The following is a 16115-nucleotide window of genomic DNA, read 5'->3' on the forward strand; positions in this document are numbered from 1 at the left end:
AGAGTTATGTATTTCCATTTAGTAGGCTGTCTTACCATTAACACAGAGACTTTCATAACAACCACGTTTATCTCCATATAGGATTCAACAGTTTAAACAGATGAATATACTCAAACCAAAATATTAAAAATGCTGAGATCGAATATCCACCTCCGTCAATCAGGCGATGTGAGGTACCTTGACGTGCAGCTCTTATCGATAAGAGGCGGGGCAGCTGCCTTGAGCATCGAACATCAACTGTTACTGCCTATAACATTTCTGATTCTACATATCACATCAAACACTCCGGGCCGTCACAATGGAGGCATCGGCTCTCAAAGCTTGGGGTACGCTTACCTTAATCCCTTCAAACAATCCATAAACTAACGAATGCGACAGAGTTGGACAACAACGTCCAATTAGTTGACCCCAAACGCGACGCTCTCTACAACTTCGACCCAGAGGCTCAGAAAGCCATCAATAATGAACAGCCATGGAAGCAAGACCCAGGCCACTTTAAGCATGTCCGAATAAGCGCCACCGCTCTCATCAAGATGACCATGCATGCCCGCTCAGGCGGCAATCTCGAGGTCATGGGCCTGATGCAAGGCTACACACAAGGCGACACATTCATCGTCACCGACGCCTTCCGACTTCCCGTCGAGGGAACCGAGACTAGGGTGAATGCTCAAGACGAAGCCAACGAATACATTGTCGAGTATCTCGACATGTGCCGAGCGCAAGGACGACAGGAGAATGTGGTGGGCTGGTATCATAGTCATCCAGGCTATGGATGCTGGCTAAGCGGTATCGATGTGGACACCCAAGCCATGCAGCAGCAGTTCCAGGATCCATTCCTTGCCGTCGTTATCGATCCCGACCGTACTATCAACTCCGGCAAGGTCGACATTGGCGGTTTCAGAACTTACCCAGCCGACTACAAGCCCGCTGGCGGCGTTACCTCTGACGGCTTCCAAGCAGTACCTCTCGCCAAAGCCGCCGAATTCGGTGCCCACGCAAGCCGCTACTACAGTCTTGAAGTCTCCCACTTCAAGAGCTCACTCGACGCCCACCTACTAGAGCTTCTATGGCACAAGTACTGGGTGCAGACACTCAGCCAGAACCCACTGATCACGAACCGCGACTATGGAAACAAGCAGATGCTCGATTTGAGCTCCAAGATCAAGGAGGCGACGACAGGCATTACTCGAACCCGAGCTGGTCAGGGCATGATGATGGGAGCGAGCTCTAAAAGTTCTGATAAGGCCATGGACAAGCTTGCCAAGGAAGCGAACCTGATTGCATCAAAGGAGCGATCTGGTCTTGTTGCGAATCAGGTCAAGGCTAGTCTTTTCAACAACCTCGGGTCGAAGGAGAATCCTACGTCGGAATGAGGCATGACGGGTTGTGTTTATGGGAATGCATGTAGCATAACGAATTCGGCATAGATGGCGTTCAGAGGTAAATAAGCAATCGTTACTTTTTAAGCATTTGTCTAGCTAGTTCTCTTGAGATCTCGTCCCTTATTTATAGACGTGCATGTTTCCTAGCATGATTCAAGGCGACTTGTTTCAGGCAGTGACAGTTGTTGCGTCTGCTTTATCTACCGGTTTTATTTAGAAAGAATGGCGGCTTGGATAATATTCGAGTTCTGCTTGTAAGCTCCCCCCACACTCGGAGGTTCTCAATGACCATTTCCGCTCTGTCCGGCGGTAGATCCGGACCGGGTGGGTCCAACGGCCGGGCGTAGGATCGTCGACTTTATCAATAAGCGTAAAATCAACGACAGCTTGATAACGGAACTGTTATACTATCACGATACTTTCCACTGGCTATACATATAATGAGTTGTGGTGTTGTTATAAGGTCGGTTCTAGTCAGTGACTGTAACAACGCTTGAAGCAAGTATAAGTCATAAATCGCAACACCAATGGATGGCAGGATGATTCAGTTGCTTTATCTACACACCGGCACATACCGTGAATAAATATCTGCATTTCTCCCCGATTTGGATAATGTCCTACTTTCTGAAGATCTTTATCAAGGGGTATCCATGCTCAAGACATCCTGTCATGGCAACCAAAGATACCCTACAGCTCGACATGAGAAAGGTATGTGACTGGGTTGCTTTGACCCGTTACTTCACGGGTAGAGACGCAAGAAGAAACCACTGCATGTTTGAAGGTATACAATCTCGTCCCTGTGGCGGGTGGAAGCTTGCATAGTTTGAAGTTACATGCCCGGCAGTGTTACCAATGGAAGCTCACAAGACGGAGACGATGAGTCCATGGGGATCTAGACGCTACGCCTGTACGACTGAGCACGTTGTGGCTCGAGCTCGACTGGGCAACGATCAACCAGTAGCCGAGCACACGAGCACCCAGAGAAGGTAAAGCGAGGCGTGATGAGTTTAAAGATGAGGGGAAGGGGGACGATCAATGGGTATTACTCAGAATAGAATTTAGTTTCTTGTCAAAATATTCATGGTCGGTCCTTTTTTTCTCTCACTTCTTCTTCTTCTTCACCAAGTCACCAGGAACAAAACCCGAGTGACAGGCCAAGCACTAGAAGAAAAGAGACACGCTGTGTGGATGGAAAGATTGGGATGGGTGTGCATTGATGCGTTCAGTGGCTCAAAGGCTAATACTGACGAAACACAGTCAAGACGTCACCCTTGGTTACAGAAGCCATTAGCCATCGACGTCTCAGGGCTCGGCTTTCAGTCTTAATGCTTGGCTGCTCTCACATGTTTACCTCTGATTAATTACTCGGGAATTGCCTCGACACCAGCAAATGCAAACGAAGAGAGAGACAGACGGAGATTAAACCATCCGGGGGGAAAACTATGGGGACATTGACATTTTGTTTCTGTACTGTACAGTATCCAGATTCGATACCATCCTTGACATTACTCGACACCATCTTTGTCGATAGAATTGCCTAATTGATGGATGTTGATGCCGATTTTGGTCTTGACGGCAACCCTACATTACAGGAAATAAAAAATAAACTGACGTAAATGTTGCTTTTTTCATGTCGACGATGTGACGTCATGGATCGCTCATTTTAACGTCGAGCTAACGAAACGAAAGCTTTGACGCGATCGCATCGCGGCATTGGCTGCGATCATGATCAGCTCAGCCCAGTCCACGCGGCAGATTAATTGAGCTCCATTTCTCAGTCTCACCTGTATTAGTAGAGGCTGTACCGTACAGTAGGCAGTTTAACTAAAATTGACAAGAAGAAAAAACAAGGTAGAGATGCGAGTCTGCAAATCAAACAAACCCGTCAAATTGGACCATTACGTGTCATTGGGTCAGGAAATTGAGCTATGACGATGTGCACAGCTCATGGAGCTCCCGTCCATGATGGCTCCAGCTTTTAATTCAGTGGAGACCTGGGGGACAGCTCTAGTTCTAATTCTTTAGTGCTGCCCCAGCAGTAATTAGAGCTGTCCACCTTCTGGGCACGTCTCCAGATCCATTCCAGCCAAGAACAGCTATCCTTGTTTTCTTCTTCAAGAAAAAAGAGAGATATCGGAGGCTCATCGGCATCCTTGTTTGGTCGGTCGACATCACATCACACATCAGCTCAGCTCTGCAAGGTAGTAACCCATTAATTATATCATGATGCAGGCAGTTGGCAGATCATCTGTTTTTATTCCGCCGAAGCGAGAGTTCCACTCTGGCAGATCTAAGCAGGGAGATAGCGGGAATAGGGTCAAAAAGGATGTCAACATCCATCATGTCAAAATTCCATTATCGTCGATTCACCAACAAACACAGAGATGCCAGGGTGAAAGGACGCACGGAGTCTGACTTGTACCACTGGTCAATTCTTGGCAGCGCAAGAAGTGAAAAAATAATTCTGGTGCTGTCTTACCTAGCTTCGATTCAGCGAACCAGCCAGGGTTCTGTGAGACATGTTGCAACATTTGATGGATTCTTGCCTGGACAACCTGCGTTATGGGCTCATTTATCTGAGCAATGAGTGAATGCAATAAACAATAGCAGTGAATAGTTCCTTCAACAGTTGTGGCTTGTAATTGTCAACGGCTTTCATTTCATCTCGTTGCTATTCACGATCCAGGCCTGATCGTCGCCAAGATATCATGACAACAAGGGATAGTGTAAACGCTGAGGCTTGACCGCCCTCTAAACCCCCCCTGACGCTTTCCAAACTGTAATCTAATTGGGGATTGAAGTGCTTCATCGAGATATACTGATGCAACCCTGATTTCTTCTTTCAGCTGCTGCCCTTGCAATATTCCTTCCTTCAATTCTTTTGGCGATGGTGATGGACTGCGGAAGGATGATCTGTCTGACCCCTGCTTAGTTGGAGGAATACCCCTGCTAGCCGTAAGGTTCGCTCCGGATCCATTGTCATAGCCAAGCAGGGGTGGTCGCGACCAGCAAGCATGGAAACGAGCGAGCAAACGACAGGGCAGTGATTCAATCAATAATGGATCCAGCGCCAATGCCAATGCTTTCCCTCCCAGCGTTTGAGTGCCTTGATCATTAAACCGATAGCGCGTGTCAGTACCTGGGTACTAACTGTAGGTAGGTAGGTACCTCATAGCGCTGGCCTGGACCTGGACCTGACCTGACCTGGCCAACGATTGACAATCGACTGGCCGATGACGTCCTCGATCACAGTTGTCGCCCTTAGCAAACGTCAACGTCACTGGGCTCCCTTCCAACCACCAAATCTTGCCCGGATCCAGCCAAAACGTGTAACTCAGGGTAATAGTAATGGAACCTTGGCTTGGCTGTTCCCCATTACCCATGACTTAATTGTCCCCTTCGTGCCTGCCTGTCACGGGAGTCTCCTGAATCAAAAACTATATCATATCCATCATCTCTCCTGCCTTACACCAGCTCCTCTTCCCCCATTTCCATCTACTGTCAAATTCCTCACCTAATACAATACCCAACTGCTTTGTGATACCCATCCCCTAGGATACCAAACAACAAACAGCTTTTTCCCTTTTATTACCTACGCTACGCTACGCAACGCTACTCTTACGAATACGTCACGTCTAAACATCCTCTCTCAGTAATAAGATCGGCCTTTGCATCGTCTCTTATTTCATTTATCAAATCAAGGTCATACTTTTCGGTGGCATAACGACTTAATAACGAGATACCCCATACACCGTTGCCTATCATGTCTACCGGTGCAAACGTCAACAAACCCACAAACGTCAAGACAAAGGAGGCCGACGTCAACCGAAAGCTTCAACTCTACGGAATCATTTCTGCCTTCCAGGCCGGCAAGGTCCCATCAGTGAGTATTCCTGCCGAATCAACATCCATCTTTGCAGCCTACTGACACGTTTGACTTCAGAACGATCAAATCGATGTCGCCCTAAGCAGTTTCCTCGCCTCTCGCGCTCTTTCTGCAAACCATGACAAGCTGTCCACTGAGGGTCAGCAGCTGGTCAAGGATGCTGCCAACGCTATCAAGCAAGCCAAGTACCTTCTTCTCTCCAAGAACGACGGCAACTTGATCCAGGACTTCATCTACCAAACTACCCAATTCGACCCCAAGAACGTCAACACACCCAACGCTCCTGTTAGCAAGGATGCTGCCAAGCAGGATGGTGACCAGGCGCTTGAGGGTTTGAGAACCCTCGGCCAGCTCCTCATCACTAACGGTCAGTTCCGCAAGCTGTTGTCTGATGCTACTGTTCTCTTCCGCGACATGGCCGGCGACGCCGCTACCAACGCCGCTGCCCGTGTTCGCCCCTCTCAGGAGAAGCTTCAGCAGCTCGATGAGCCCGCTCAGGACAATGTCTGGCACGAGGCCCCTGATTTCTCCAAGGAGAACTTCAAGAACCAGGCCAAGGGTATCTACAGTGGAAACCCAAAGCAGGACGCCAAGGACATTGCCGCCGCTGGTGTCAACTCTGCCGCCCCCGGACAGCAGCAGCCTCTTCAGCAGGACCACCAGGGTAACCTCCAGCCCAACCAGGGTGCTCACCCTCAGGCCACTACCGGCCTTGAGTCTGGCAACATTGCCTCCACCTCTGGCAACCCTGCTGATGCTGCCCGTGACACCGCTCGCCAGGCCGACCCCCAGGCTGGCAAGAGCGCCGCCAAGCAGGTTGCTGAGCAGAAGCTTGACAACAAGATCGACCCTGAGACCAAGGAGAACATTCTCCAGCGCAACGAGGAGTACCGCCAGAAGGCACGCAACTACCTCGACAAGAAGATGCCCCAGGAGCGCAAGGACCAGACTATCTGGCGCCTCAAGAAGATGATTCTTGAGTGCCAGCAGCACGAGGACTACTCCCAGGCCATCCAGACTCTTCTTCGCCTGGCTGAGACCTACAGCCGACACGGCCGCACTGTTGGCCAGGGATCCACCTCTACTGCTAAGGACGCTCGTGGTGGCCTTGGTGCCGCTGAGCGTGATCTCCGTACTATCATTGAGCGATTCGCCAATGGCACATCTACTGAGGACCTCTGGGAGGCTATTGGCCAGATCTACCGCGACGCTGATAACGACCGCGAGCTCAAGGATTGGTTCAAGTCTATGGACTCTTACATCCGCCGATGCCTCCTTCAGCAGGGTTACATCCTCGAGGACCAGTCTACCCGCGAGTGGGATCAGCTCTACGACCAGGGCCGATACCTCCTCCGCAACAAGTACCGCGGCCACACCGACCGCGTTGTTGACGAGATCAAGTTCCTCGCCCAGGAGTTCGACCATGACCCTCAGAACCACGCTTTTGCTGAGTCCCTTACCAAGCTGTTCAAGGACCTTGGCAACGACAAGGATGGCAAGCCTGTCTTCAAGCCCCATCTGCTTAAGGACTTGAGGGATGTCATCCTTCCTGCTGCCCTCGAGAACATTGCATACATCCCCATTCCCCGAATTGAGTACACCGACTCTCAGTTCGATGCTGTCATCGAGAACTTGGTCCTCGAGAGCGACAACTTCGCTCCCAACGTCTTCGAGGTTTCCAGCGAGCACTACTTCCGCTGGGGCCGCAAGAAGATTGCCAACAAGAACCACCAGACCATGGAGGTCAAGGTTGCCGGCATTCAGATGGATCTTCGCGACGTGAGCTTCTACGTCAACCGCAAGCAGGGTTTCCCATCCATCACCGACACTGGTGTTGCTGACATCGTCCTTCCCGGTGATGGCTTCTCCTTTAAGATGAAGGTCTCCACCGCTGAGAAGAAGGATCGCCAGAACTACTTCAAGGTTGAGAAGGTTGATGTGGACTTTGAGAAGATTCAGATCAAGGTCAAGAAGTCCAACCACAAGTTGCTCTTCTCTATCCTCAAGCCTATCATGCTCAAGGTCATTAGAGCCCCTCTCCAGAAGGCTGTTGAGAAGGTTATCAAGGACCAGTGCAACAAGCTTGATCAGGTTTGCTACCAGGTCAAGCAGGAGGCTGACCGTGCTACTGCTGAGGCCAAGAACAACCCTGAGGATGCTCCCAACATTTACAACCGTTACTACAGCGCCGCTCAGAAGCAGTTCACTGCGAAGAAGCAGAAGGCCCAGGAAGTTGCTTCTGACAAGAAGGCCAACATTGCCATGACCAAGGAGGACAGCATCTTCCCCAACATCGACCTCCCTGGTGGCATCAGCACCAAGGCCACCGAGTACAAGGAGCTTTCCCGCAAGGGTGACAAGTGGGAGAGTCCTGTCTTCTCCATCGGTTCTGCTAAGAAGAGCACCGATATTCCTTCTCCTCCCAAGATCCAGCGCAAGGCTCACCCTGTTTCCAGCCTTGGCCCCAAGAACACCGGGTCGGACTACGACTTCTACCCCGCTGGCGGTAACGGCCACCAGCACACTGGTAACGGTGCCATGAACGGTAACGGCTACCACGTCGGTCACGGAGATGGCTTGAACGGTGGTGTTAACAGCAAGCACCTTGCTGGAAACGGCCTGAACAATGGCCAGAACCTCCAAATGGGACAGAACCCTATGGCCGGCCAGACCATGAACACTGTTTAGAATCCTTGTTGCGAGGATGCCAACTAGGCACAGGAAAATTAATTGTGGAGGATTGTCGATGTTATACCCATCACGCGCTTGAGTTGTCTTTATTCTCTTTGTTTTTGATACCACACTGGCAGCAACGACGATGGGCGGATAAAGCACAAGATTGTGCTTGGTTGAGAAAAATTACGGTTTATTAATTAGTAAATGACGGCCTTTTCCTTTGTTTGAGGGTATACACGATTGGTTGATAATTAAATTGATTCTTTACCTTTCATAATTGTTCATTGCCATGAAACAGTGACTTTTCTGTGACTGCCTATGATGCCTTGAATGTTGAGCGTAGAAGGATAGGATATGATGGGCGCCTACTAGATATGAAGCTACGATGAAGTCAATCACAAGTATGAGCCGCACTGGAAGAAGTGGGGTCCGTACAGAAAAGGGTTAGTGGCGCCGAACCTCAGGACGACGTCACCATGGAGGGACCAGCTCTCCGTGGATCTCGCCCTTAAAGAAAGCATTCATTCAAGGCTGCATGGCTTAAGTTACATGCAACAAATCCTAAACTTTTGGCGGGTCTAATCAGTGGCAGTCACTTACTGAAATAGTTCATAATCACTGACCAGTAAAGGCCATAACAAACATTTTATGGTCACCACCAAAAACACTTTATTCTTGACTTTACCTCACTTCCTCCTCTTTCCTTTTCACCTTCACCTACATGCCAAAGTCTCTCGATGAGACACCAGACAACATGACGTCTGTGACTTTAGCACCCGAGCAGGTGCACGCTCTATTTGATATCCTCACACACCACGAAACATACGCCGAAATCCAAGCCTTTAAATATCCAGATGCTGTCACAGGCTACGGATACCCCTTCACAAGAAAGTTTGTTGAATCATCGACTACACAGAGCGCTCCATCTAGTTCAGGATGGAGAAGTTGGGCTGGAACTCCGGCGAACTCAAGACCTGGGACGCCAAAGGGCAGCAAGGATGCGAAAGAGACGACCATCAGTGCAGAGGATGATAACAAACCTTCTACAGCGCCTATTCTCCACGCCATGCTAACGAGATTCATCTTGAAACTTCCTGGGATTAAAGATTTGCCTCGAGAGTTCTGGTCTGTGAGAATACAGGGGTTATTGATGAGACTTGGAGAAGCTGAACTTTCCGAGAGTTATGATAAGGGTGCTTTGGGGACAAGAAAGGTGTTGGCGACGGGATCGAGCGGTTTGCTTGAGATGGTCAGTCGAGGATTTCTTGGCGGCGTCAAGATAACGCATCAATCAGAGAAGAAGGATGCTAAGAAAGTTGAGTACGATCGCACCAAGGCGACGGATCTAATCAAGGCTTGGGACGACGTTGTTGAAGGATTAGTCTATGGAGACTTGGTGGATGAGATGTTTGATCAATTCAGCAAAACATCGGACGTTGAGAGTCATTCTCCTGTGATCGGCGCGGCAGCAGAATACGCCATCATCCAGTATGTTCTATTCTGTCAGTTTCCTACCACTGTAGCTAACCCAACCATAGCCTTGCAACCTTCATCCACCACATCTTCGTCCTCTCCCCTGAAGGCCAATATCTTCTCAAACTTCTCGAGAACATCCACAATCTCATCCCCTACAAGATGATCAAGCAGACGCTACGGATGGGTAGTACCTCTGGTATGATCAACGGTATGATGCGCCTACTCCTGGCCAAGCTGAGCGTTACGAGCGTTACCAACTGGATCGGCTTGACCGCCAACGCGGACGATGGTATGAACGTCTTGCAGCGCATCATCTCTCTGGTGTTGTCCTGGGATGCTAGCGAGTTTCGAAAGAGTGCGGATAAGGTTGAGAAAGCTAAGGACCGACCGAGTGACGAGATGCTTGAGGCAATTCGGCAGTATATTGCTCTGAATCGTGATGAGCATAAGACTGTGCGACACGCCAGCGAAGAGCATGCTCAGTCTATTATCACGGCTATTTTTAATGGCAATAACCCGGCATTGGCGACGCAACTCAACGAGCAGAAACACGCACAGTGTCTCGAGTATTACTCCGCCCTCCTCTCCGTTCGTGACCGCGAGAGCATAACGACAGCTTTCTGTCGCCAACCTCCCGATCTATTCACTGCAACAATCAAGGATTTATTTGGCGCATATGAGCCCATGATCCGTATGGTGCACTCTCAAATAGATCTTCGCGAACACATGGAGTCAGCACAGCTATTCATCGACGAGTTTATCAAGACCAGCAAACCGAAGGAGTCGGGCAGTTTGCCAACGGTCGATGACTATGTCTCCCTGTTCATGAGAAACAGAGAGCTCATGTACAGGTGGGTTCACTCATTTGCAAAGTCGTGCCCTGATGTTTGGAAGGAGATGAAGAAGTGGACTCAAGATGCTGTTCTCAAGTTCCGTCAGGAGCGGAAGTCTGTGAGCATCAAGAAGGAGACCAAGAGTGAGGAGTCGGGCAAGATGAGCAATGGGACTGTTGACATGAGTACCATGGATGAGAAGCTCAACAGGCTATTCCAATCCGTCCCTGAGAAGTCTCAGAAGGACGTACTAAGCGCTCTGGATAACCACGCCGCATACCTCGCACAGGTTGAAGCCCTCTCCATGTGTCGTCTCCAACGCATTATCGACTCCGACGATTCAGAATCCGGCAACATGTCCGGTCCAGGCATGTATCTCTCCCGCTGGCAGAGTCTTCTCGAAGACACACCCATCACACCAGCTGCGCCCAAGGGACCTGTTCGCCATGGCAAAGATGTCAAGAACACGATCACGATGGGTAAGATCGGAGTTGAGGGTACGGAAGTGGTGCAGGAGAAGGCGCTCAAGGCGGCAAAGGAAGAAGCTGAAGAGGGACCCGAGGCACCTAATGTGGACGCTGTGGTTAAGCAGATGGCGGATGGGTTCCGTAAGCTGCTGCAACAGGGTTGAGGTAATGTGGAATGAATATCATTGGTAGAGGGTTATGAACACGATAGAGGCAATAAAGGTTGGCTACATTGGGTTATAAGCATTAAGATTCCATAGCAAATGTTCTCCAAGAAGATAATACCGGATGATGTACCCGCTAATACATGTTGATCCCTTGATGTGATACACATGACCCCTTCCTCCGTAGATCTTCAGACCGCCATCCTACTCCGTCCCTGGAGTGTACCGATTTGTGGTTCCATAACATGGTGCTTTGGCCTTGAGCCCTCCAAAAATGCGAAGCTTTCACGGAATTGGCGACATCCCCTCCACACCGCTTTGAACAATACCATATGCACCTTCGTAAGAGTATTTGCGCCTCAGATATCTTCAACTCCTTGAAGTAGGCCGCAGGGCACCGAACTGCTAGGGACCCTTTCCAGGATTCTCGCCGAAGAGTTCTCCGGCCTCGCCATTCGATATCGTCTCGGTGAGCGGTCCCGAACTGACTTCTCCCTCCTTCTACAGGGTGAAGCACTTCTCGCTCTTGTAAGGCCTCCAGTGCTACGTGGTCGGCCAAACAGGGTCCGCTGTACACGAGGGACCGTTTGTCGCTGCCGTTCATTGCCCTCGAGTACTTCGATAGGTGCTTCTATCACCGGAGTCGCGGGAAGAGGTTTGCTGACATGCACTGCATTCTTCCTCCTGTTATGAGCGCTCATATTCCTGGCGAAACCAACAATAGCGGATGTCGCGCCTTCGGGACAGTCTTCCATCTGGCCTACTCGATAGGCGAGGCCATCTATAAGACTGTCAATTTCTTCCGAGATGCCTGCTGGTGAAGTTGACCGTATGTTTGTCAGGTCAATTTGATCGATGTTCTGGACCTCCTCATCGTCAGAGATGACTTCTATGTCTGAGTCGTCGGGGAGGATGTCGCCAAAGTCGAAATCCTGAGGGTCGAAGGCCGGCTCAGCTGGAGGTTGGCCTGGACGTCTAGGAGTGTTCTTTTGTATATCTCTTAGAACATACTCTTTCTTGATCAAGCGATCCCTCCAGAGTAATCTGATCGTGATTCCCGTAGCGTCTGATAGTCTGCGCACTAACGACTTGCAACGCTGACAGTGCTTTCGGGAGAAGTACACTTCAAAGAGCGGGCGCGTGCCATCTTGCCAGCGAACTGTACGGAGTTTGTGCAGATCCTCCATAGTGACTTTGTCCAGGTCTTTCGTGATCTTGAAAGACTCGAGGAGAACACAGATGCCATGAACTGCGAGTTTGACCTCAACGTGCGAGCCCAAAAAGATGCCATCCCTATTCTCATCCATACGTTTTCTATCGTAGGGACTCCCCATTTTCATACCAAGTATCCTACCCATGGATATGACTCGTCTCGTCCAAACATTATTTGGAAGCACGCCTTTCTTTTTATCGAGAAGATCGCCATATTGTCCGAGGCCATGGCCAGATTCGGCGGCAGCTAGAACAATACGCTGCGCTTGAGATGTTGCAACAGCGATGAATCCCGTCGTCTTATTTTCGAGTTGTTTGGTGATTCCCGATTGGGAGATGAAGCGTTTAGCTCTCTGGTGGCTGAATTTGAAGGAGATGTTAGCTCCGAGCACCTGGACTGTTAGAGTTGTTTCTTCCGCGTCGATCATGTGGTAGAAGAAGATGAGTGGTGAAGATTTGCTGATGGACGACACGAATTTGGGGAGAACCTCTGCTACCTCTTCAGAGCTTTCATTGCTCGAGATCAGATTTGAAACAAAAGACATGATCGTTGATAAAGAGTGATAGCTAAGAGTGAGTGGTGTGTGAGCTGTTTGAAGAAGAGGAATGAATCGAGTTGGAAGGTTAATGGTGTGCACTTACAGCTCACTCTGCTTTAGATGAACTTTAGAGTAGGGAGGGGGTCACCAGAGCCATAGTGATTCAGAATTACTTGCTTGCTTCTCAGAATGCAGATGAATCAGTTCGTTCTCACACAGAAGGGGGTTTCAACAAGGAGTTATCCCTCCGGACTGCTTTCAACACCACGCCCATAACTGGCGATGTTAAGAAACAGTAACAGAGATTTACAGCTCTGTTCGTGACAACTGCAGGCGTACACGGGAATGAAATAACAGTTGCTTAAAACAAACTCATTCAGAGAAACACAGGGATCCAACGCGATGGCTTCACTTCTTTCGCTGCGAAAGAGCCTTCCACGGCTGGAGATAGAGAACCTAAGATAATGAACGTATTGTGCTTGTGGAAGGAATGAAGTTGAACAGAAGGTTGTGTTCAGAAAGTCAACGCGGGCGCTTACGATGACTCCTGTAAGGCAGGCGAGTGTGCTCAAGGAGAGTAACGAGTTCTCATATGGGGAGGTGAATGATGTGAAGAGGGGTAGAGAACACGCTTCACACCTTTTTAAATCAAGATAGGCAGCTGCCTAGAATCACAGGAGGCATAAGCACATTCACATTCACAATAACGAATCGACCGTAGGATGAACGACAAGTTGGACGGGCCTTTGACCAAACCGAATGACCCAGAGTCAGGGGAATCTCATTCATACATGACAAAATCTATGACCCAACGCCCAAATCCATTGCCATTGCTACCATTGACCGGGTAAAGAACCGCCAGACTTTTTGTGTGTGTTCGAGTTAAATTAGAATTGAAGGACTAGATTTACTCGTCATCCTCCTCCTCCTCGGCCTCAGCGGTGGTCTGGGCGATACGGTCCAAATCACGCTGACCGGCCTGGGTGATGCGGCGGCCACCCTTCTCCTCGTCCTGCTCAAGGACACCGATCTTCTCAAGAGCCTGCATGACCTTTCGGTCGACGGAGCCGGAAGCATCGACGTGCTTGGAGGGACGGCTGCCGCGGTTCTTGGCGGTACCGTGGACCTTGCGGAGACGGCCGACACCAACGGTCTTGCGGAGGTAGACGTGGCGGGCGATGGAGGCAGCACGGACGTAGAACCAGTCAATGTCCTGGGGAGGGAGCTCCTTAGCAGGACCAGTCTTGACGGTGTCGACCCAACCTGGGCAAGTTAGAAATTGTTTTCGATATAATAATCAATGTTTGTTTGGAGTCTTACCAGGGATGGGAAGCTTGCCCTGACGCTTCAAGAAAGCAGAGTAGGCAGTGATGAACTTCTGCGCCTGCAGTCACAAAACCCATTAGCATGATTCCGTCGTCAGAAGTCTTTCGACTCCCTCGCGCCTGCTCCTCAATCCCATTTGTACCCAGCCCTACTGCGCATAGCAGCCGACACAGCGTTCAGTATTAGATGTATAATATTTCGCACTGAGCCAGCGCCATCGCGGGCAAGCGGTTCTCGTGGAAATTGTGTTGCCAAGTCGTCGAGTAGAGATCGTAGGGGTGTTTTTTCTCAGGAATAATCGATTCCTTCGGTTCCTGTGATTTTTCTTTAGGGAGTACCTACATCGACATCGCGAACAGTAACTCCGCCGGCCATTTTTGCGGTATTGTTGGTGGTTGGGTGGGTGGAGGGAGATTGGTCGTTGGGTGAGGTTGTCGAAGCGTCGCGAGGGTTGAGCTCGAGTCAATTTGCTAAAGTTGTTGCCAAAAGTTGGGAAAGTGCTATGTAGGGTTTTTGGCCCTACCCCACTTTTCAGATGACTAAGTTGACACAGTTTGTCATTACAGTGTTGTAGGTATTTGATACTGTATGCCAAGACTCAGTCGGGGAATATCACTGGTGTTAGGAGAACATCAATCTAAATTAGGAAATGTTCGTGTAAGTGACCGATGAGGCTGCATGACACCTGCTTATGTCTGTACTACTTGTGTTTGAGGACTCCTTGTTTTGCACTCTATGCCTCATCCTCCCAGGGCATCGTTCACTCACCATCTTTTGATAGGCGAAGTACGAGCGACATCACGTTCATTCCAAGCAGTCACATTGATTACCAAGGATCAAATATGAGAAAGAAGGTTGATTACTAGTAAAGACAATCATGAATCCAGGTATCATTTCTATCCGTCTAACGCAATGCAAAAAAAAGATTATTATGTCCCATTCCAACTTGACAATATCCACTTGAGGAGAGACCATTTTCACCACATTTTCTTCTACTCTAATTGCTTCAAGCCCATTTGGCGAGAACAGCCATAACGGCAACACCAAATGCGACGCAAGCAAAGGCTAGCAAGAGGATTCTGATGGGAGCCTTGCGCATGTAGGGGTTGAACATGAACTCGTGAGCGAGGAGCTCAACCAGACCGGTGTACATGAGAATACCAGCACTGATGGCGTCGAAAATACCATTGATGAGCTTCTGGTCACTGGCATTGTTGGGCTTGGCTCCTATGCCAGCAGCGATACCAACGGGAGTCGACAGGGCGAAGATGAATCCGAGGAGGTAAGGCATCCACTGTCGGTTACTAGGCCAAGGAGCAACAGCCAGACGCGAACCAAGACCGAGACCCTCGAACATCTGGTGGAAAACAAGGACGATGAGAAGAACGGTGAGCTCATCAGAGGCAATCGTGCCGAGAGTGAGACCGATGAAGATGCTGTGGAACACAACTCCGAACTCAAGAATGAAGATGGCGAGAAGCTGGCCAGCAAGTCCGCCTTGAGCATCGCCCTCCTTGTGTTCGCGGCCGTGGGCAAGGTGTTCATCACCTCCAGGAGCGTAACCGGACCCCCTACGGTCGCCAGTCTCGATGTCAGTGCTGGGTTGCTTCTTAGCAATGATTTCCATAGCAGGGTCGAGTTCGTCGGAGTGGTTGTGCTCCATATCGGCGTTGCTGAGACGAGCGGCGAGCATTTCGACGAAAAACATGACAATGACAGTCATGAGGGCGATGGCTTCAGCCCAGTCGTAGCCGCCCAGACGATCCTCGAGACATTCGTCGCCCAAGTTCTCGACGGCCGGAACCAAAAGATGCATAAAAGCTGTCGCAATAATAACACCAGTACCGACAAACTTGCAAATGAAGAAGGTGAGCTTGGGCACAGGGATCGTCTTTTGTCGCGCCAGGAAAATAGGCAGGATAGCGCCGATCATGGAAGAGGCCATGATGATGAAGATGGCACCAACTCGGAGACCTCTACGGCCGAGATCGACGGCCTCGCCATTGCACTCTGCTGCGTCGGCCATTTTGTCGAGTGAGAGATGCTGAGAGAAAGAGTATTCCGGTATGAAGAGGAAGAGAATAGCCTTATGTATGAAATGAACGACCCAGAAAAGATACGCGGGTCGATAGTAGGTAGTAGGTTAGACTGAGG

The 16115-nt window shown here is 49.8% G+C and overlaps 6 protein-coding genes across 6 annotated transcripts; 3 read left to right on the forward strand and 3 right to left on the reverse strand.

Annotated features, from left to right (window-relative positions):
- The first annotated feature begins 258 nt into the window (after positions 1-258).
- B0J16DRAFT_333551 (COP9 signalosome complex subunit 5) lies at positions 259-1545 on the forward strand. Its single transcript, XM_046126841.1, has 2 exons — positions 259-326; positions 379-1545. Exons 1-2 carry the CDS (start codon positions 299-301, stop codon positions 1371-1373), a joined length of 1023 nt encoding a protein of 340 aa, XP_045986592.1. The 5' UTR covers positions 259-298; the 3' UTR covers positions 1374-1545.
- A 3478-nt stretch (positions 1546-5023) lies between these two features.
- On the forward strand, positions 5024-8082 carry B0J16DRAFT_64700 (uncharacterized protein). The gene is made up of 2 exons (XM_046134226.1): positions 5024-5265; positions 5326-8082. The coding sequence occupies exons 1-2, from the start codon at positions 5146-5148 to the stop codon at positions 7954-7956; spliced, it is 2751 nt and encodes a 916-aa protein (XP_045986593.1). The 5' UTR covers positions 5024-5145; the 3' UTR covers positions 7957-8082.
- Positions 8083-8698: 616 nt separating this feature from the next.
- B0J16DRAFT_261554 (uncharacterized protein) lies at positions 8699-10884 on the forward strand (the record flags this gene model as incomplete). Its single annotated transcript, XM_046123278.1, has 2 exons — positions 8699-9432; positions 9483-10884. The coding sequence occupies 2 exons, from the start codon at positions 8699-8701 to the stop codon at positions 10882-10884; spliced, it is 2136 nt and encodes a 711-aa protein (XP_045986594.1).
- Positions 10885-11243: 359 nt separating this feature from the next.
- B0J16DRAFT_361114 (uncharacterized protein) lies at positions 11244-12641 on the reverse strand (the record flags this gene model as incomplete). The annotated part of the gene is made up of 1 exon (XM_046129733.1): positions 11244-12641. The coding sequence occupies one exon, from the start codon at positions 12639-12641 to the stop codon at positions 11244-11246; it is 1398 nt and encodes a 465-aa protein (XP_045986595.1).
- A 670-nt stretch (positions 12642-13311) lies between these two features.
- B0J16DRAFT_333561 (40S ribosomal protein S19) lies at positions 13312-14418 on the reverse strand. Its single transcript, XM_046126842.1, has 3 exons — positions 14304-14418; positions 13956-14019; positions 13312-13898 (listed from the first exon to the last, which is right to left on the reverse strand). The coding sequence occupies exons 1-3, from the start codon at positions 14334-14336 to the stop codon at positions 13543-13545; spliced, it is 453 nt and encodes a 150-aa protein (XP_045986596.1). The 5' UTR covers positions 14337-14418; the 3' UTR covers positions 13312-13542.
- Positions 14419-14967: 549 nt separating this feature from the next.
- Positions 14968-15987, reverse strand: B0J16DRAFT_262066 (Zinc/iron permease; the record flags this gene model as incomplete). The annotated part of the gene is made up of 1 exon (XM_046123293.1): positions 14968-15987. One exon carries the CDS (start codon positions 15985-15987, stop codon positions 14968-14970), a length of 1020 nt encoding a protein of 339 aa, XP_045986597.1.
- Between the last annotated feature and the right edge of the window lie 128 nt (positions 15988-16115).

This window comes from Fusarium flagelliforme (genome assembly GCF_020744385.1).
Source record: "Fusarium flagelliforme strain FIESC 12 MPI-CAGE-AA-0113 chromosome Unknown B0J16scaffold_2, whole genome shotgun sequence".
NCBI classification, from domain to species: domain Eukaryota; kingdom Fungi; phylum Ascomycota; class Sordariomycetes; order Hypocreales; family Nectriaceae; genus Fusarium; species Fusarium flagelliforme.

What these genes read in the sequence shown, in the direction of transcription:
- B0J16DRAFT_333551 (XM_046126841.1), top strand. Translation starts at nt 299, where the DNA reads ATGGAGGCATCGGCTCTCAAAGCTTGGG. An exon ending in ATCGGCTCTCAAAGCTTGGG is followed by an intron (nt 327 to 378) that starts GTACGCTTACCT and finishes CGAATGCGACAG; the next exon opens with AGTTGGACAACAACGTCCAA.
- B0J16DRAFT_333561 (XM_046126842.1), bottom strand. Translation starts at nt 14,336, where the DNA reads ATGGCCGGCGGAGTTACTGTTCGCGATGTCGAT. An exon ending in TTACTGTTCGCGATGTCGAT is followed by an intron (nt 14,020 to 14,303) that starts GTAGGTACTCCC and finishes TTGTGACTGCAG; the next exon opens with GCGCAGAAGTTCATCACTGC. An exon ending in GGGCAAGCTTCCCATCCCTG is followed by an intron (nt 13,899 to 13,955) that starts GTAAGACTCCAA and finishes TAACTTGCCCAG; the next exon opens with GTTGGGTCGACACCGTCAAG.
- B0J16DRAFT_64700 (XM_046134226.1), top strand. Translation starts at nt 5,146, where the DNA reads ATGTCTACCGGTGCAAACGTCAACAAACCCACAAACGTCAAGACAAAG. An exon ending in AGGCCGGCAAGGTCCCATCA is followed by an intron (nt 5,266 to 5,325) that starts GTGAGTATTCCT and finishes GTTTGACTTCAG; the next exon opens with AACGATCAAATCGATGTCGC.